The following is a 21,688-nucleotide window of genomic DNA, read 5'->3' as shown; positions in this document are numbered from 1 at the left end:
GTATATTAAAGGCCGCGTTGCCAACCTAAAAAGAAGTAATTAACAAATTATCTGGCTCACAAATTGAACCAGACTTCTATCTGGATTTATCTGGCTCAAATCGTTGTTGTTGCATTTACATGCAAAATTATTTATCTGGCTCAGGACTTTGCCACCGGATGATAGCTATTGATTTCAATAAGGTAGGTTCGATCTGGTTATGGTTATAAGTCACCATTAATTGGCCCTTAAGTGAGACAGTTGGTTTGGTGAAGCTTTAAATTGTGCTGGCATCGACTTTTTAGAACATTATTAAGGGCATATTGGCAACGCCATCACTAATTGCAATTTGCAACCCTGATTATTATTATTTTTCTCGTTAAAAAAATAAACAAGTTGTGTTGATAAAAGCTAAAATTCCATTTTACGCCTATATATTACGCATTTAAGAATAACTGAAGAAAATGTCGTTTATATATTTGTTTCCAGTTGCAGTTTTCCTCTTATTCCAAATAACATTTATCGGAACGTAAGTAACTACATATTATAGTATAGCAAATAAGCCAGAGACCAAATGCGTTCTAAATTAGAACTTCTAATGAAGAAAAATATGCCATCGAATTTATTGAATTATTCTTTTTCTCTTAGAATGGATTTGATATTTTGTGAAAATCACATAAAAAGTAATTAAAATACCAATTAGGTCTCACACTTTGGGAGTTGGCTTATCACTGCATGTCTAGACAATGCCATCCAGTGTTTTCCATATTTACTAATTTAGATTATCTGTCTTCTATTCTTATTTTCAGTTATATCGCTGCAGTATTACAAGGGCATGTAGTACCGACAGTGCCATATATCAGTGATGATGGCACATATTCTCCTGAAAGTTGCGTATTTGGACAACTCATAAACATTGGCAGTATTCTCTGTAAGTTCATTTGATTGATAGATATGTATATAGGGTGTATTGGGTGAGCCAGTTGGCGCAGGATTAAGGCGAATTTATGTAGAAAACAATATTCAGACAATGTACCTATCAACAATGTCCTACAAGGGAACGACTAGAAAACAACTGTTTGATCTTGCACCCATGCGTCATCACATGACCCAACTATCTTTTCAATTGTAATGTGGGGGACCTACAATATCTGTGATTCCACCCTCTTGAATCTGCTGGCCTCCGTTTAGAGAACTTCGATGAGAATTTGGTGGTGGTCGCATCCATGGAGTGTGGCGATGCATTGATAACACAACAACAACAAGGGTACGACTTCAAAGTGGCCAGAGGAGGCAGCTAACTTGTTTGTTGACTTCTTCAAGCCCAATTTTGTTTCTGGCGCATTGGATGTTAGTCAAAGTGGCTCTAACTTCCAAATTTGGATTATTAAGTTTATAATTGGGAAAAAAATTACTCGAAGTATTTTGATATTCATGGACTGTCTACTTTCTTACTTTGACAACCGGCTTTTGCGTTCAAACTTTTAATTCTTTTTCTAACTATTGCATTTAATTGCATATTGTTCAGCGTGGTCATTTAGATACTTTATAGATCTGTAGTGTATACCCAAATCGAACCCTGCCGCAATATGTGGCAACATCATAAAACAGCTGAGTTTTAGCAACTACAGCTAACGTCTAGTAATACTTTGAATTTCAACGGATAATTAAATTTGGGGCTTTCCCTTTTAAGATAAGACATTGTTCTTCTTAGTTTTAGTTTTATTTGAATTAATAAATATAGAATAATAAACAATAAGGATACTACCCGAAGGCCTTGTGGAGGGTTATCGATGTTGATGGTCCTTCGCCGGATGTAGATCCGGTACGTTCCGGTACCAAGCCCGACCATCTCGGGAACGATTTGTTATGACCACATGCGACCTTCTAGGTCATACCGCCATTCCACCCTCTAGATCCATGAGGAGGTCGGGGTCGCCAGAGCCTCGGTTGTTAATGAACGTCACGTTTAGGTGAGGTTGACAACTGGGTTGGAGAAGCTATATATTGCGCTGGCAACCCCTTGAATCAAGTTAGTAATTTAGTCGCCTCTTACGACAGGCGTACCTAAAAAAAATGTAAGGCGTGATAACCTCCGAAGAGATCTAAGGCCGAGCCTCTCTTCCAATTTGCGTCGTGCTCCTCTTGATTTTCCCTACAAATTGGCCGGACGGGACCTACTTGTTTTATGCCGCCTCCGAACGGCATCTGCGAGGCAGATGAGTTTTCACTGAGAGCTTTTCATAGCAGAAATACACCCAGAGCGCTTGCCAAACACTGTCGAGGGGCGACCCCGCTTAGAAAAATTTTCTTCTAATTGAAAAACCTTATTTCTAAAATTTTGATGTTGCTTTGCCCAGGGTGTGAACCCAGGCCATACGGTGTGGTAGGCGGAGCAAGCTACCATCACACCACGGTGGCCGCCAAGGCATACCTACCGCGGGTATATTCTAACAACCCCCTAACCCGCTGGGTGGGATACATAGGGATACATAGTCAGTTCCTTGATTGAATTAAGTAGTACATATATGCTAATGACCTGAAGAGTTTCATGATGGTAAAAAGTTACTTTGATATTGAAGCTATTCAAAACGAGCTTAACTGTTGCTGGCGACCCCGAACTCCTGATGGACCTAGGGGGTGGATGGGCGGGATGGCCTAGATGGTTGCGTGAGGTCTTACCAAATCGTTCCCGAGATGATCGGGCTAGTACCTTTTTGTGCTTATTACTGGAACGTACCGGATCTGTATCCGGCAAAGGACCATCAACATCAACAACAACTACATACCACTCCCCAAGGCCTTATGGGAGTGTCCTTATCGCTACAACAACAACGAAATAAGTTATCTCTCAATATTGACAAACGCTGCTTTATTACACAACACAAAATGGAACACCGCTGCAATCCTCTTATTCTGTGTGGTAGGCGGAGTCTGATGTTGCATCTTCTCATACTAAAATTAAGGGTCTTGGTTGTTTTTGATTTCAGCTTCACCTTTACGGAACCCGTTAACTTTATTAATCCTAAGGTTTAAGCTTCCCTTGCCTTTGTAAAGAGGAGCTGTCGTGAGTTTAAGGATCACTATATAAAGAACGTTCATTATACGTTATACGCCTTTGTTAGGTCTTAACTAGAATATGCTGCCATAGTTTGGACTCCTTTCTACGCCACTCATTCGAAAAGAATCGAGCGTGTTAAAAAAAGGTTAATGCACTTTGCTTTGTCCAAACTAACGTTTGATATGCCTATTCCGTGGTATATTTCTCGTTGTAAAAAGATTGATATGCAAACTTTGAAGGTTAGAAGGACAATAGCTGGTCATGTATTCATACGTTGACCATGTCTGTGGGATGATTATTCGACCTACCTTGTTGGTACTCATAAAGCTTAGAATAGATCCCTACGGCACTGTGATCTTTTCAATATTGAATATTGTAGGCGCAATTACGCTCAATAAAATAAATAAATTTTCAACTAGTTTGTAAGGTTTATAACACCATAGACTAGGTTAGGTTCAAGTGGCTGCCGTCCGCATAGGAGCGGCACACTTAGGCCTTTATAGGCCCATTGTGATACCACACGGATTTGTTCCTACTCTCCTAATCAAACCACTTCGTTGAGTTTGTGAAGCTAACTAAACATCGTGTATTGACCTCATCTATATCAGTCAGATCTACAAGAAACATCTTGCCTATGCAACGTTTCCTTTTTCTACCGAGCGCTGGACATTCGCAAAGTAGATGCTTAAATGGCTCTTCTTCGTTGCCGCAGCTTCTACAATAATCATTGAATGGAGCGCCTATCCTTTCCGCATACAGTCCAATACAGATGTGACCTGTGAGAAGACCCACAACTAAGGAGAGATCCCTCTTACAGAGGGTGATAAGCTCACGCGATCTCTTCTCAAACAAAAAACAAAAAAGCCGAAATAAAAACCTCTGAGAAAGTTTTGGTTTCGCGATTTACGTGGCAAGCTGTATTCACTAGAGTTTACAATTCAGATTGTTTGAAATACCTGCTGGTCTTTCTCTTCTAGTGCATTTGTGTGATTTTTAACTAGAATCCAACAAATTACCTATCGATTCAGCCCAGGGCGTAGCGAGGGGGGTTTGGGGGTTTAAACCCCTTGCCTCAGGATCATTTGATTTTTTAGGTCGTTACAATTCATATATTTGATGTTTTTATGTCTATGTTAATAAATTTCTTTATAATGCTGCTACGTATTTACGTTGTTGGTGATATTATATTTTTAATATGCAAGCATATGTATGTATGTACGAAGTGAACACTTATATTTTAATCATATTCTGTTTCATAATAATTCTGCAATTTATTAAATATACAAATGTACATGTTAACTTTTACTATAATTTCATAAAGAAGTTTCCTTGTAAATTTGCCTAACGACCATCTACATAAGCTGTATTTCGTTGCAAACTATTACAATTAAAACACTAGCTAGATTACCGAATTGCATGGAAAGCAACAATAAAAATTAATCGAGTTGAGTTGGCTAAGCGGTTTCAACTGAAACCGCTTAGGTAATTGTCGACCTGATTGATAGTGTTGTATAGTGTTGCATATTCAAAAATAGGGCACTATTGTGAACGAGCCATGACGGAACGATACAAGGTGGCATCATGGTGACATACCTACAAACATAAATAAAAATTCCATGTATTTTGTTTTTGTAAATTCGATGGACAAATGTCAAAATCGTACTGCGCCGAAAGTTGATGTATCAAATCAAATAAAAAAAGGGTATGATCAGCTGTCCCATGCTGCCACCTTGTATCGTTCCGCCATGGAACGAGCGAATGAAATGAACATACGAATGTGCAGATAAAGAAAAAGAACAGCGTGGCGGCAGGGTGACATACATACAAACAAACACACGCATTTCGTGTATTTTGTTTTTGTAATTCTCTGGTTGAGTGTCAAAAACATACTGCGCTAGAAGTAGAAATGACAAAGCAGCTAAAAAAAGTAACCATCTGTATGGGTTTGCCATAATGAAACTGTGTAGCTAGTTGAAGCGTTTTTTTCAAGCTCGTTTGAAAAAAAACACCTATACATATCAGAGAACAGCAAAAATCGAACACAACAACGTTCGATTACATTCGGCAACATGATCGTGTTCAATGATCCAACTTGCTTAAACGAACATAATCGACATTGATTTAAAATCAACCGACTTATTGCATGCGTGAATATAATCAATTCAGGCCTTTGCTCGTTTGCCTCAACCGCGATTACATTCATCGGAATGAAAAGGCAAATATGAAAACTCCATGCGTCTGAATATTTGCATGATTCTTCTGCCCTTACGTCACGGCGACAAGCTACATATAAACATATATATAAACATTGCTTGCGGTTCTGTTTGTTTGCCGAACTAAACGATACTAATTCCCGTGCTTTGATTTTATTCTCTACATTTAAATATTGTTAAATTTACAGCATTTTTTAGAAGTGCATATTTCCTATTTTGAAATATAATGCAAATTTGACATTATTTTCCATGTGGAAAACACATTATTATAATGTAATATCTACATTTTTTTCATATCATAAACACATTTCAAAAATATAGAATTCAAATTATTTGATAAATGATAAATTTTTAAAATGTGAAAAACACATTAGTGTTTTTTCCGTGTAGATATGACTTTTTTAAATAAAATTTTTTTCTATTCGATCAGTTCGATCTCATGCATAGGCTAAAAGGCATGAATTCTACTTATTCTTGAAGAAGGTACTTCGGTTTTTTTTATCAATTTATCTATGACTAATATTACAGAAATGCGATTCTGTGGCTTTTCCTAATGTTGTTGTTGTTGTTGTTGTAGCGATAAGGTTGCTCCCCGAAGGCTTTGGGGAGTGTTATCGATGTGATGGTCCTTTGCCGGATACAAATCCGGTACGCTCCGGTACCATAGCACCATTAAGGTGCTAGCCCGACCATCTCGGGAACGATTTATGTGGCCACATTAAACCTTCAGGCCATTCCCTCGCTCTCTACCTCCAAGTTCCATGAGGAGCTTGGGGTCGCCAGAGCCTCGTCTGTTAGTGAAACAGGATTCGCCGCGGATAGGTGAGGTTGACAATTGGGTTTGGAGAAGCTATATATTGCGCTGGCAACCTGAAAGGTTGCGCTACACAGCCCCTTGAATCTGGTATTTTAGTCGCCTCTTACGACAGGCATACCTACCGCGGGTATATTCTGATCCCCTAACCCGCTGGGGTGGCTTTTCCTAATGTTCACATGTTGTTGGAAATCTTGTGTACGCTTCCAGTAACAACGGCAACGAACGAGAGATCTTTTTCAACTCTTAGGCGGATTAAAAACTATTTGAGAAACACGATGAGTGAAAATCGATTGAATGGCTGTGCATCACTAAGCATCCACCGTGATGAAATTGTTACCGTTGATGAAGTTTTAGATGAAATGGCAAAGAAAAGCCGACGCATGTGCTTGTGTTTTTAATGTAACCGTTTTCATATCATATTCTTAATACACGTACTTTATTGTTAAAGCTAAAGACAACATTTTTTTTATTTATTTAACTAAAAAAAAAAAATTTTTTTTTCACTGAGAGCTTTTCATGGCAGAAATACACTCGGAGTGCTTGTAAAATAATACCAAAGGGGGGACATCGCTTAGACAAATTCTCTTCTAATTGAAAAAACTTGTTTCTAAAATTTTTATGTTGCCTTTACCGGGGCGGCGTGAACCCAGCATCTTCGGAGTGGATGGCGGATCACGCTACCATCATACCACGGCGGCTGCCAATTTTCTATTTCCAGACCAAGCAAAACTTTAAAAATAAAAGAGTAAGAGTCGTGGTATAAAAGTCTCTATCCATTGCCGTTAGTAAAGCGAATAAAAAATGTGGGAATTCTTTAACATCCTTGGTTGTTGTTTTTGTAGCGACAAAAACGCCCCCGAAGGGTTTGGTGAGTGTTATCGATATTGATGGTCCCTTTTCTGCAGTCTGTCTTAGGTAGGTGCAATGGCTGCCACCCTGGTCGCCCATGTAGCTATTTAAAGCCGTTTTGATGCCATGTAACTCGTCTAAAAACCTACGGAATGTTACTGTCAATGTATTACAACCAGCCAGAGTTGTTGATAAACTTAAGAATATTCGGGATTGCTATCACAGATAAACCTCTGAGGTCTTCTAGAAACGGGGTTCCAAGGAACCTTAGTTGGGCTCTAGCTAGAGCCGGGCATTTCCACATAAAGTGTTCTACTGTCTCCCTGGCATTTGAATGTTTGCAGCTTCTGCAATAGTCGTTATACGGAATGCCCATCTTTTCCGCATGCGTACCTACTGCCCAATGACCGGTGCACACTGCTATCAGTTTGCGTGTGTTGGCCCTGGATTTGTTGAGAAGACTTCTCGTCCTCTTTCCATCATAGTTTGGCCAAATGGATTTTGATATTGCACAGGGTGTGATGTTATTCCACTTTGTTTGTGCTTTCTTCAAGTAGAAGCTTTGGATATTCCCCTTGGCTACTGCTAAGGGTATGCCTACTTCGACACTGGTTATTTCCCCGTTTATCTCCGATGAGCCCCTGCGTGCCAGCTCGTCGGCCTTCTCGCAGTCTGTCTTGCTTTGTCAAAATATTTGTTCCAAATATCTCATGATACATGTACTCTCGAGGACCGAATATGAATCCAAGCCGTTAAATGAAATTCGTCAAATATAGACCACAGTTTTATTTTTAAAGATATACCACAATTTTGTTCAAAATATATATAGATATATGTATTTACAGTGGGCATTACAATTTATATACGCTATCGACATATACAACAACTATATAGTCATCATCCAGATTTGGGCTCATTATTGCTGCGTTACAATACAATTGCATTTTGGTTCGGTTTAGTATCGTGTTTGGGCTTAAGCATTGTTGGTAATTTTCAAGAAACTAATGTGCGTATTGTACATTTTACTGGTGCCTTTTGTTGCTTTGGATGTGGCACTGTGTACTTTTGGTTACAAGCATTAATGACTTATATGGTTTATCCGATTGCGAGTACAAAATTATATGCTCATTTACGTCTGGGTATGGCCATTTGCTGTACAGTACTATTTATTATGATCGCAGTTACGGGAATTATGTCGCATATATTATTCAAAGGCGAAAATCCTAGACGATGGTATGTAAAACTGTTAAATTCAAAGGCAGCGATATTTTCATGAACGTTAAATCACTGATATTTTTGCTTGCAGGTATCCATCAGATGGCGGCTGGTACTTCCATGTAGTTAGCTCCATATCTGAATGGATAATGGCTACTATATTTTGCTTTTATATATTGACATTTACTGATGAGTTTCGTGATGTCAGGCTTAATCATCCCGAATTGACGTTGATCTCCTATTCAATAACCATATAAATATTTTTTAAAATATGTGCAATAAGTAATGTTTATCATTGATTTTACCGTTATACTCGTATTTCAAGCCAAACTACGATATACATATATGAATTCGATTGTTTAATTGAACCAAGTATATATGTATACATTATTATTTACTCATGTATGTATGTATTTCCAAAGATAAAAGTGCTGTGATAAATTATATATTTTTACTTCAATTCTTTATTGCACAGCAAAGATATATGGCTTATATAAATTTATAGCGTACAGGAAATATAAACTGCTTGCTACCTGCAAAAGTTTTTTTGTTTTTAAAATCCACGAATTCGTGTATTTTTATTTTATTTTTTGCTTTGTTTGAATATCTCAAAAACTATTAAAGCTACAACAATAGCGAGGGTGAAGGATACCAAATTTAAATTAAAAAGTTTTCAAGCAAAAAAATTTTGGAACGATACACATTGAAACGATTTTCTGTCACATATACCCAAATTTTACAAGGAATGACGGAAAATTGTTCGAATATACATCAACTATATCCACCCTGTCGAAAAATTAACAAAACAACACCAACCAAAATTTTGAAATTTTTATAACTGCACACGCACCAAATTTTTCGCTTTTAATAAAACTTCAAATTGTATGAGAAAATTGCAAAAATCATAAAAAAATATTTCTTGATTTTAAAAATGCACATTAAGATTTAGAAAAATTTTGAATACGGTTTTTGGTATTTAAAATACATATCATGCATTTCATATCAAAACCGATATGCATTGAACCCGACCCCCACAGATTTCGATGAAATTTTGCATACAGGTACAGTTTACATATACAAAGACAACCTCATTTTTAGAAATTGCATTTTTGAAAAATTGTGGGCGTGGCAAGGTGTCAAAGTTGTAAAAAATGCGTGAAAAATGACGGTAAAAGGTGTTGTAATAGGTACTTTTGAGCTGTGATAACAACGGAATGGCTCAACCGATTTCAAAGATCTTGGTACCATTGGAAAGGTATTCAGATCGTCTTTCTAAAACATACACCGTAAACATTTTTTAATACACTGCAAACATTTTTTTTCTAAAATAAAATTTGAAATTTGAAAAAAAACTTCAAAGGCCCAGCGTTTTAAAATAAAATAAATTTTTTTAGAAAGGTCTATTTAATATATATAACATATCCAAAAACTAAAATGGCATATTTTTTATTTTTTATTTATTTTTTTAAATTTTAAGTAAATGCATCTCCTTATTTTTGATATTATGGTACTTTTGAGCTGTTATAACTTCGGAACGGCTCAACCGATTTCAAAGATCTTGATACTATTGGAAAGGTATTCGAATCGGCTTTCAAAAATATACACTATAAAATTTTACTACACTGAAAAATTTTTTGTTTCTAAAATAAATTTTTAAACTTGGAAAAAAATTCAAAGGCCAAGTGTTTTAAAATAAAATATATTTTTATTAGAAAGGTCTATTTAATATATATAACATATCCAAAAACTAAAATGGCGTTTTTTTTTCTTTTTTTTAATAAAAATTTTTAATTAAATTCATCTCTATATTTTGATATCATAGTACCTTTGAGCTGTGATAACTACAGAATGGCTGAACCGATTTTAAAGATCTTGGTACCATTAGAAAGGCTTTCGAAAACGTATACTGTAAGAATTTTTATTTCGCTGAAAACCCATTTTTTTTTAAGTTTTTTAAAAACTAAACTTGGGAAACTTTACAAAGATCAAGCATTTATAAACAAAATAATGCTTTTCAGTGTAATGGTATCAAGATCTTTCAAATCGGTTGAGCCGTTCCGTAGTTATCACAGCTCAAAAGTACCTATTACCGTAATTTTTCACGCATTTTTCACAACTTTGACACCTTGCCACGCCCACGATTTTTCAAAAATGCAATTTCTAAAAACGATGTGGTGTTTGTATAGGTAAAATGTACCTCTATGCAAAATTTCATCAAAATTTGAGGGGGTAGGGTCCAAAATGTGCCTTTTTTTATAGGTTTTATAGGTTCATCATATGTAAGATTTTTCTGTGTTCGTGTCATTGTGAATTGATACAAGTGGCGAATGCTTGAAAAAAGTTCACAATAGTAAACAGGCTCTATCACCTTGTAAATAGTGCGATTTCTAAAATAATTTGCTCCAAAGCATTTTTCAGACATTTTTGTAAACGACTATTTATGTAAAGTGGCATTGTAATTGCCACGCACTTTTGGGTGCACATATGCCGCGAGCTCACCTCTTTAATTTCTTTTAATAAACAAAATTATTATTTTTAGTTGTATGAAAATTCCTTTATTTAAAAGCTATTTATAAGTTCTTACACTTTTAGTTTCTCATGTATATTTGCACTTTTACACTTTAGATTTAGTATTATGCATCTCTAATTTAGTATTAACACATCAGTTTCTTTAGTCTCAGTATTAACAACTATAGTTTTGTATTTAGCACATTACATTATTTAGTTTTACGTATTTACTATTATTGCGTGTTATACCAGCCGCCGGCTCAATTCAAACTCCAAACTGTAGAAAAATGCTGAAGCTTCCAAGCGGCCCTGCCGCTATGCCAAAAGTGCATAGCGGTAAAATCGCATGATGCAGTGGCGTGATAGAGTCGAGTAACGGAAGATTCAGCCAATCAGAATTCTCTCCGTCATTCGACTCTCTCACCCAGTAACACCAAGTGCATACATGCATGGTTGCATGTGGGGGTGATGCCAGCTATTTTAGTTTTTAGTTTTATTTTTAGTTTTTAGTTGGCTGGCACTACATGCCGCTACATCATCCCCCTTTGGAAAAGAAGAATTTGGCAAGGTGATCAGTCTTGCCACATTCTTCTTTAGGCTATATCAAAAAAGTGTTAAAATTGAAATTTGCAAAAAGAAAAAAGGAAAAGTTAATTTTTAGGTTTTGATAATTTAGTTTAGTTTGAAGTGGGCCGATATTTTATCTTGTATGGTAAGCTTATTGTATAAGCTACTACTATTACTACTACTTAACGTAAGTAAGTTGCTATCTTTTTATATTATTTAGGTGACATATATTTAGTAAATTAGCTCGTATCGAAATTAACATAATTTTTTTTTTTTTTTTTTTTTTTTTTTTTGTGTTACATTCTTAAAATATATTCATATTTAAAGATTAATTAGTAAAATTTAAAAGTACTATAAATTTTAATAAAATTTTTGGATACGGTTTTTATGTACAGTTTTTTCAATTTTATTAATTTCATCATAAATTGTTACATTTGGTCCGTCGATATGATTTATTATGTAGGGACCTTGATATATATTTCTATGTTTATTTCTCGGTTCTGTTTCTACTAAAACCCTATCATTAATTTTAATTTCTAAAGGCTTAGCCGTTTTATCGTATAATTCTTTATTTCTAATTTTATGTTTATTAATCAAATTTCTTGCCATTTTATGAGATTTTTGCATTCTATATTTTAGTTCTTTTGTATAATTTTCTACATTATAGATCGGATCGATTTGTTCCTTTTGTAATTCATGTGGCATTGTAGATTTTCTGCCAAATATTAATTCGAAAGGAGTAAATTTATTATCAAAAACCGAACTGCTTGTAGTATTATGTAAAAATGTAAAGTATTTCAAATATGTATCCCAATCTGAATACGTTTCATCTAGATATGCACGTAAGTATTCGTTAAAGACTCTATGGTTTCTTTCAACAGTACCAACAGTTTCGTGGTGATAAGCTGTTGAGAAATCATGATTAATTTTTAAAAGTTTTGTTAATTCCGAGAATAATTCATTTTTGTATTCCGTCCCTAAATCGGATCTAATGGCTTTCATTGTACCATATGTTAGTATAAAGGTTTCAAAAATAGCACATGCGATAGTTTTTGCTGATTTATCTGGTACAGCTACTGTTACCAGATATTTAGAAAAGTCACAAATGATAGTAACAGCGAACTTGTTACCATAGTTTGATTCTGGAAGTGGACCTATTGTGTCGATAATCACTATGTCAAATGGTTTGCAGGGTGTTGGAGTAAGGACAAGATTTTCTTTTGTTTTTGGTCTCACTTTATTTAAAAGACATTTATTGCAATTTTTCACGAATTTCGCTATATCACGTGTCATGTTTTTCCAGTAATATTTAGTTCTTAATTTGGCATATAACCGTTTTGTTCCGCAATGACCTCCTAACAATGGATCTTCGTGATAAATTGTCATAAGTTTTTGCTTCTGTTCCTTGTCTGTTACGGTCTCTACAGGGTCCGTCAATATTATTTCCGCGGATTTTAAAATTCGTAATTGAATAATTATTGAAAAAGATATCATTTTTTTGCCATTCTAATTGTTTAATATTGTGATTGTCGGCTGCTTTTTCCAGCCTCGAAAGTAACTCATCTAAATTCGTTATTTCGTTAGCAGTCACGATATTAAGTAAATTATATTTGTTATGTTTTAAATGCGCATAAATTTGTAAATTGGAGATCTCCTTATGTTTATTATATTGTATTGTTGATTTTACTCGCGGTATCTTTTTTGAAAAATCGTATGAAAATTTATCATAAACTTGTACTTTATTATCGTTAGAGGTCGTATCATTTAAACTTATTTTTTCATTTTGTAATTCTTGTTGTTTAGTTTGTAATCGCGTTTTAACGGCTAAAACGTGTTTTGTCGAATCTTTAATCTCGTCTATACTTATACGCGAAAGAGCATCAGCCACAACATTCGATTTTCCTTTAATATATTCAATTGTAAAATTGTATTCTGATAAATCTAATCTGATTCTAGAGAGTTTCGAGGAAGGATCTTTCATATTGAATAGATAAACTAATGGTCTATGGTCTGATTTTACCGTGAAATGTGTACCGTAGACATACGGCCGAAAATGTTTTATAGCAAAATGTATTGCTAAAAGTTCTAATTCTATGATTGCCTTTTTCTGTTCGGCTTTATTGAAAGATTTTGATGCAAAGCAAATCGGTAAGTCATTATCTCCATGATTTTGGCTTAATATAGCGCCACAACCACTCTTAGATGCATCTACAGTGATAATAAATTCTTTTGAAAAATCAGGGTATTGTAATAATTGCGGAGACATTAATGATAATCTTAATTTTTCGAAAGCATTTTCGCAAGCATCATCCCAAACAAATTCAACTTTTTTCTGATTTAGACGATTTAAAGGGGCTGCCAGTGACGCAAAGTTAGGTATAAAACGCCTATAATAATTTGCAAATTCAACGAACCGCCTAACAGCGTCCTTGTCTTTAGGCTTAGTGTATTTTTTAATTGCGTCTATTTTTGAGTCATCTGGCAGCAGGCCTTTGGAGGTGCATTTATGGCCTAAAAAAGTTACTTCAGAACGAAGGAAATTGCATTTGTTGGGATTTAACTTTAAATTGAATTTTCTACAAGTTTCGAAAACTTTTTCTAAATTTTTGAGGTGATGTGTCTCGCTACATCCGATGACGATAACATCGTCAATGTACATAAAAGCTTGATTTGGCGAAATGCCTGAAAATGCTAATGACATCATACGTGAAAAAGAGTTTGGTGCTATATTTAAACCGAAAGGTAAAACTTTCCAACGAAAAGCTCCTCGATCTGTACTGAAAGATGTAACGTCTCTAGAATTAACATGAAGTGGTATTTGGTGAAAACCAGAAAAAAGATCTAAAGTCGAAAAATATTTGGCTCTGCCAAGATTGTCGAGTATGTCGTCTACGCGTGCCAACGGAAATTTGTCTGCGATAAGCTTTTTGTTGACTGCTCTGAAATCAACGCACATACGGTAAGACTTTTGGCCTGTAGGATCCTTTTTCGGCACCAAAATTAAAGGGCTGTTATACTTAGAAAAGCTGGGTTCTATTAAATAATTTCGCATTAAATTTTCGACTTGTTTATTAATTTCTTCACGTTGTGTATATGGTAAACGATAATTTTTTATATAGACTGGATTTTTATCAGTTAAACGTAGCTTTTGTTCGTAAAAGTTATTTAAAGTCATACGATCAGTTTTTAAAGCGAATACATCGGCATATTTTAAGCATAAATCTAGTAATTGTTTTTGAGCATAACCCGGCATTTGATTTTTCAAAATTTTCGTTAATTCCTCTAAGCGTTTTTGATCTTTTGAAGTTTCATTGATTTTGTAGACATTGTAGTTGGTGATATCTTCCGTTACGACATTGCAATTGTTGACATGTTTTACTTCGTCAGTAATATTTAAAATTTTTATAACTGGATTATTTGTGTCAACAATGCACTTTGCCGTAAAAACACCATTACAGATTTCTTGCGAGTCTACAAAAACAGGATTATCGCATTTTGGTAATTTAAATAACCGATAAACTTCACATCTCGGAGGAATAACTAAAGAATCGGTACTTGTGCCGTGTAAAATTGGTATATTTGCGTTATCTAATCCGGTATTAATAGTTATGCTATCGCTCGCGTAATTAATAATGCATTTATTTAATTTTAAAAAGCCTTTGCCGAGTATTCCGTCTGAAGGTATATTGAAATCGTCGTTAACTACATGTAAAGTATGCGGTATTAAGAATTTATATGCAATTAAGTTGGTTTTTAAGGTTCCTAAAGTTGAAATTGTTTCAGGCGTTACGCCTGCTATGTTGGTTATTTCGTTAGTATTAAAGTTACAACTTTGAGATAAACTTGAAATTTTGATTAAAGAAATATCTGCTTGAGAATCTACTAGAAAAGTACATGGTTTGTAGGAATCGCTACATTGAAGTTCAATAAAATCTGAATAATTAAGGTTCAAGCAGTAGATGGATTTTAATATTTTTGAAGAAGATTCGTTTAATTGTCTAAATCGTGATTCCGATCCCCCAGTGTTCGCTCCTGAGGGTCGTTCACGTTTAAAGCGCGTACATTGGCATTACTTCGCGAATTTGAACGTCTATTATTATTAGCCATATTGTTACTACTACTAGGCTGATTGTTTCTATTAGTGCTATATCTGTCATTATTACCTCTATTAGAATTATTGTACCCGTAATTATTATTGTTGTAATTATTTCTATTTTTATTGTTGAATCTGGCATTTGGATTGTTGTATCTATTATTGAAATTATTACCTCTATAATTTCCTCGAAAACTATTTTGCCAATTACCACGAGTACGGAATGCTAGTACTTGTCTTTCTTTTACCACATTATTACGTTCGACTATCATTTTTGCAACTACGTCTTTTGAATCACTGAAGGTAGTTGAAGCCAGGATGGATTTGACCAATTCTGAACGAGTGTTCAACCTGCACACATTCACTGTTTGCTCTACGGCCATTTCATGTGCCTTGGCTTGTGTCATACCTTCAATAATCAAAGAACGTTCCAATGCGTCGGATAGTTCTTCAACGCCCTTAGCAAAGTCTGAGTAGTTATTATTGATGACATGTAAAGACGCGATTTTACCAGAAACAACTTTCGAGTTGTCGGGTTTTATTCTATTTCTCAAGGCAGTCTTTATGTCATCGACTGAATTTATTACGGTTGGTAATGCTTCGCGTGCTTTTCCCTCAAGTTTGGATTTCAAAAATGCAATAAAAGTACTATTTAAATTTTCATCTGAGAAGACTTCAATTAATTTTATTTTGTCGATAAAAGATTCTAATGCCAGTGGATCGCCGCTGTAGTTGTCCCTAATAATTGAGGCGCAACTGGTAATGAACACCTTTTTCTGTTCTGAGGTTGCCATGATTGAAATATTGTTATTCGATTGTAAATCTGAAGAATTATTTGTTGAAGGCAAATTAGAAGAATTTGAAGTAGAGTGAGAATTGGAAAAGTCAGTTCCTGACTGAAAATTGGAAGTGCTAGTTAGTAGGTTGTCTGAATTATTAGACGAATTTGCTGAAGGCTGAGTGTTTATAATATTAGTTACTGACTGAAAATTTGAATTATTATTTTCTGCGATATCTGAGTCATTAAATCCTAAAAAATCTTCTTGACGAGCTAGTGAACACCTTCCTTTAGGGCTTGATTTATCGCTGGAATTGCCCTCAGAATCGGACATGTGTTTGAAACGGTAATTTTATTGAAAATTATTTTAAGAGAAAAAAATTTTGTAAATCAGGTAAATATTTTGTAAATATTATTTGAAAATCCGGTTAATATTTGTTGCGTTTGGTATGAATTTTATAAAATGGTAAGTCTGGTTAAGAAAATTATATAATTTGTTTTTTTTTTGAAAACAAAGGAACATCCGCACCGCTTCTAATAAAATTTCCAAAATGTTTCTAGAATTCCCATAGCAATCGAACAAAATGAATGAAAATATTTTATTGTTTCCAAGTTAAAATCAGTTTTTGTATATGAAGGCAAAAATTTCATTTCCTGGCATGTCAGAGGACGATTTTATTATAAAAATAATAAATTTTTGATTTAAAGAGGCTTAGAAACGGATTTGCTGTGATAAATTCAATATTATTTTAATTTTTCTCAAAACCATTTCGTAGGCGTTTCTAAATGATTTATAAACAAAAATTCACGGTTTTATAAGCTTAATGCAATTTCCATATTATTATAACCACTAAATTTCAAATATTTCCGAAAAGTAACTGATTTAAATATTGCCAAAACACTAAAGTTTCAAGTAAATTTGCAACGCAAATCAATAGCTGAATATTTGTATCGTTAGGGCATTTGAAATTTATTAGTAGGCACCTTAAAATATATAGTTGTTTATTGCTATGATCGGCCTTATGGCAAAACGCAAAACTCGAAATTTAAAATTTAGTTTACTTTGAATTATTATTCAAATTTTAATCAATGTTGGTAGAAATATATGTAAGAATAATTAGAAATAGAAATAGATGGTTACATACATACATTTACGGCAGTTACCCCTTTCTGCTGCCGTTCTGGTACTGCTTTTCCATGGTGCTGCACTGCTGCCAATATACCCTTCGCTGCTGCTTTTTTTGTTGGAGATGCCTCTGTCGGCGTTTGCTATCCCGGATTTTTTCTTTCTCTGCTGATAAAGTTGATTTCACGGCTTTAGCGCCATTATTTATTCGCCGTTATATTAAATGGTTTCTGGCGTGATTATGTGCCGTTAACCATGCGATTGGCTTTAGCGCTTTTGTTAGCTGTACACACCAGCATATAGGTATATGTATATAAGCCAAAATTGCTGTGGCTTTATGATATTTAAAAGTTTTTACGAAAAAAAAAAAATTTTTTTTTTTGTAGATAATTTTTTTAAGTAGTTTGTATAAATTTCGTGATATTTATGACATATTTGCATTTTTTTTACGTAGGGTTAAGTTTCCATGTATTTAGTTGAAAATGTCGAAATTTGTTAGGATTTAATATTAAGTAATGTAGTAAATTTTCGTAGTTTGAGTAGAAATTTTGATTTGTTTTCGCCAGTATTTCGAACTTGAACAATTTTTGTAATTTATTGATTTTATGCTTTTGTAGTAATTTTTTGAATTAGTTGAAAAAAATGTTTGAATTTAATGTGTGTATTTCGTAAAGATTTGTTTTGCAAATACTTAGCTTAAAATTGTTTGTGGTATTTTTTTTTGTTCAGAATTAATGGTGTTTACTAAATTTGTCCATACAGTTATGGTTCTTCACTTTGAAAGTTTTTTTTTGAAAAAAATTTGTGTTTAAAGAATTTTAGACTTTGAATTTTTATGTAATTTTTTCATTTTGTACTTTTTGTAGTTTTTTCTTCGTTTTAACATTTTTATATTTTTCCTTTATTTAAAACGACCCATGCACTATAGACTTTTGCCTTTTCACACTTATGCTGCTTCTTCCAGAATTTTGTCAAAATGGTCCAATAAAGGAGTCCAATGATGAGGCATATACCCACACATTTTGGGTTTCACTCTACGGCACTTCATAGTGTTTTTTTTTTCAGCACATTTATTACAATCTTCACGCATTTTACATATGTAAAATTTTAGACTGTCCAGTTTTTCCACTATATTACAATCTGCAGATTGTGTCACGGTCGCCATGTAAAGTGGCATTGTAATTGCCACGCACTTTTGGGTGCACATATGCCGCGAGCTCACCTCTTTAATTTCTTTTAATAAACAAAATTATTATTTTTAGTTGTATGAAAAGTCCTTTATTTAAAAGCTATTTATAAGTTCTTACACTTTTAGTTTCTCATGTATATTTGCACTTTTACACTTTAGATTTAGTATTATGCATCTCTAATTTAGTATTAACACATCAGTTTCTTTAGTCTCAGTATTAACAACTATAGTTTTGTATTTAGCACATTACATTATTTAGTTTTACGTATTTACTATTATTGCGTGTTATACCAGCCGCCGGCTCAATTCAAACTCCAAACTGTAGAAAAATGCTGAAGCTTCCAAGCGGCCCTGCCGCTATGCCAAAAGTGCATAGCGGTAAAATCGCATGATGCAGTGGCGTGATAGAGTCGAGTAACGGAAGATTCAGCCAATCAGAATTCTCTCCGTCATTCGACTCTCTCACCCAGTAACACCAAGTGCATACATGCATGGTTGCATGTGGGGGTGATGCCAGCTATTTTAGTTTTTAGTTTTATTTTTAGTTTTTAGTTGGCTGGCACTACATGCCGCTACATTTACATATATGTATATTTTAAAATGTGTGATAGATTGGCTGCTCATATTTTGTAAACGAATATTAATATGCAGCCTGATTTCCTATAGACACATTTAAAAGAAAAGTGGGTTAGAAACACAAGTACCCGTTTCATGGCGCTTCAATTTATGTACCGCAAGTAAAAAACAAACGTTTCTTCCATTCCTAACAGCCATTCTCCATGTCAGCTTCAGTTGACAGGTAGGTATGAGAATGGAGGAATAGAAGGATTCTTCACTTGTAGGAATTCACAATGGTTCATATTTTCCCCAAAATTCAGCGATTTGATTTTTTTTCATGTGCATGTTTTCAGTTTTGAAAGCTAAAGAAGAATCCTCTTCTGAACATATTTTGCAAAGCTAAGTTTAACTTTGAGTTTTAAGAATATTTGTTGTTGTTGTAATTTTTTAGTTTATTTTATAGCTTCAAGAAAGCACAATCGGTGCTGAAATGGTACTGGAAATTTTAAATTTTCGAATATTATTTCGAAAGTATTATATAAACTTAGAATAGTTTATTATATTTCTTGTAACTTTTTATATTATTGAAGAACTGAAAAATGCGTGCGTTTTAGTTCTAACTTTTGTTGTTTTTGATTTTTCATGCAGTCACAAGCCGCTTTACGATGAAGTTGACATAATAATTCACAAAAACGTGAACTTAAATTGAGTTCTGCATAGCTCCAATATATGTAATTTTGAAAATTTGATTATAAATTATATTCCTTTTTCTCACCAACAATAGCCACAGTTTTTACTTATAAAAGTTAAGTATGTGAAAAAAGGCAATTTTCGAATATAATTTCGAAAATTTTATTTTGATAAATATTTGAGTTACAGCAAATAAAAATGTAAATATAATGAAAAAATTACGGCCTTCTGAAAATTTGAAGTCTTTTTTTAACAAATAATTATCAAAATTTTCGTCTTGAAATTTCAAATTCTTCAATTTACCTATTTTTGTGAATTTTTTTTTAATATCCTGTTTTCATATTGCCCTTAAATCAATCCAAAAAAATTAGCATTGATTGCCATAATTTTACATCAGTGTGAATTCTAAAATTTAGGCTTATTTAACCTTTTGATTCTATACAAACATTTATTTTTTATTGGGTACATATTTTAAGTTTATAAAAGGAAATGCGAGTAAAATATTAAAAAAAAAATTTAAGAAAGCAAAGTTAAAAGAAAAATCTTTCTATTAAAAAAAAATGAAAAAAAAAATATTTCAGAAAACAAAATCAAATAATATTTGAAAATTTAGAAAAGTGTATTCTGTTACTTTAATCAAATAAAATGAATTAAAATTTTGCATGGAATTTTTAATTTTCATGTAGTATAGTTTAAGGCTTAGAGAAATAGAAAAACAATTTCTTGTAAAATATTAAAAAAAAAAAAAATTTAAGAAAATATCTCGAAAACAGTTACGTGCCAATTTTGGTTTTTTAATTCATTTAGTTTAATTGTTTTTTTTTTTTTATTGGAAGTACAACTTTTTGGTTTAGAACGAATAAAAATAGAAATGAAGAAATGTGTAAAAAATAAAAAATAATATGTAATTGAATATCTTGAAGTGACACACTAAATATGCAAATAAATCATGACAAACCTTTTAAGTTTTGGTTAAATGATTGGAAGAAAAATTAAAAAACAAATGGGAAAGCTAAATATTTTGATAAAAAAATTAAAAAAAAATGAATTTAGCGAACATTCTGAAGAACATTGAATTAATCGAAAGTAAAAGTTTTAAGTACCGTAAAAAAAAATTTTTTTTTTTTTTTGGTTAGAGGTTAAAATTTTATAACTTACAAAAACTAATTTTAATAAAATAGTGTATAAAATAAAAATTATATAAACAATATTTTTACAGCTACACATTACCTTACCAGCTTAAAAAAAATTGCATACTCAATAAAATTTGTTGAAAGTATTTAGTTTTCAAAAGCACTGTCCAAACTCCAAATGCTCAATAAAAGTATTGGTATTTTAAAAGTTATTTTATTGTATAAAAATAGCAATTGTTCTCATTTCGATCCAATCTAATGAATATATGTTCATACATATCTATTTTACTTGCGTTTGTATGTATGTAAAAAATTGCCTGATCATGTATCTTTGTTTTAAACGCTTATTGATTATCTACTTACCAATTATATAGAAATAAAAATGTATGAAATAAAATTTGTATTTTACATTGATCAATTTTTGTATACCGAAGGGTTGTGTACTACACCTTTTTAAGTTTAGAAGGAGAATATTTAAGATTATAATGAGAAAGTGTAAATTGAAATTAGAACGCATAAATTCAAATTCAGTAATATTAGTTTAAAATGACAAAATGCAAGCCAAAGGAGAAAGCATAAATTTTATTGGGAATATATAAGTTAATAATGAGAAATATAAATTCAAATTGTGAATTTCTAAATTCAAAACTAAAAAAGAAGTAAATTCAAAATGAGAAAAGGTAAATTCAAAATTAGAATACGTTAAATAAATTGGGATACTGAATTATTTAGCTAATAAAATAAAGGGAGACTTTGGGACGCATGGCCCATGACAACATCAAATGAAGCGGGAGTCGAGTTCTTAAAAAGATTTACAGACCTTTCGTTGGCGACGGCGAGTACCGAAAAAGATTTAATGAGCTACACGAGCTTTACCCCGACATCAACATAGTTCAACGAATTAATACACAG

The 21,688-nt window shown here is 33.2% G+C and overlaps 2 protein-coding genes across 2 annotated transcripts in view; one reads left to right on the top strand and one right to left on the bottom strand.

Moving 5' to 3' along the window:
* Positions 1 to 19,234, bottom strand: part of LOC137239433 (zinc finger protein 782-like) — a 123,684-nt gene extending 104,450 nt beyond the window's left edge. The window contains exon 1 of the mRNA XM_067764739.1: positions 18,429 to 19,234. The gene's annotated coding sequence lies outside the window, so the exon portion shown is untranslated. The remainder of the gene's footprint in view (positions 1 to 18,428) is intronic.
* On the top strand, positions 331 to 10,057 carry LOC137239436 (DNA damage-regulated autophagy modulator protein 1). The gene is made up of 4 exons (XM_067764744.1): positions 331 to 508; positions 789 to 910; positions 7,765 to 8,152; positions 8,226 to 10,057. The coding sequence occupies exons 1-4, from the start codon at positions 444 to 446 to the stop codon at positions 8,389 to 8,391; spliced, it is 741 nt and encodes a 246-aa protein (XP_067620845.1). The 5' UTR covers positions 331 to 443; the 3' UTR covers positions 8,392 to 10,057.
* Positions 19,235 to 21,688: the final 2,454 nt, after the last annotated feature.

The sequence above is a fragment of the Eurosta solidaginis genome, chromosome 2, assembly GCF_040869045.1.
Source record: "Eurosta solidaginis isolate ZX-2024a chromosome 2, ASM4086904v1, whole genome shotgun sequence".
NCBI lineage: Eukaryota > Metazoa > Arthropoda > Insecta > Diptera > Tephritidae > Eurosta > Eurosta solidaginis.
Note: the sequence above shows the minus strand (reverse complement) of the source record. Positions and strands in the feature narration are given on the sequence as shown.

Bases quoted from the DNA above. Each gene is read 5' to 3' on its own strand.
- LOC137239436 (XM_067764744.1), top strand. From the start codon at position 444: ATGTCGTTTATATATTTGTTTCCAGTTGCAGTTTTCCTCTTATTCCAA. The intron at 509-788 runs GTAAGTAACTAC...TCTTATTTTCAG, and splicing joins CAAATAACATTTATCGGAAC to TTATATCGCTGCAGTATTAC. The intron at 8,153-8,225 runs GTATGTAAAACT...TTTTGCTTGCAG, and splicing joins GGCGAAAATCCTAGACGATG to GTATCCATCAGATGGCGGCT.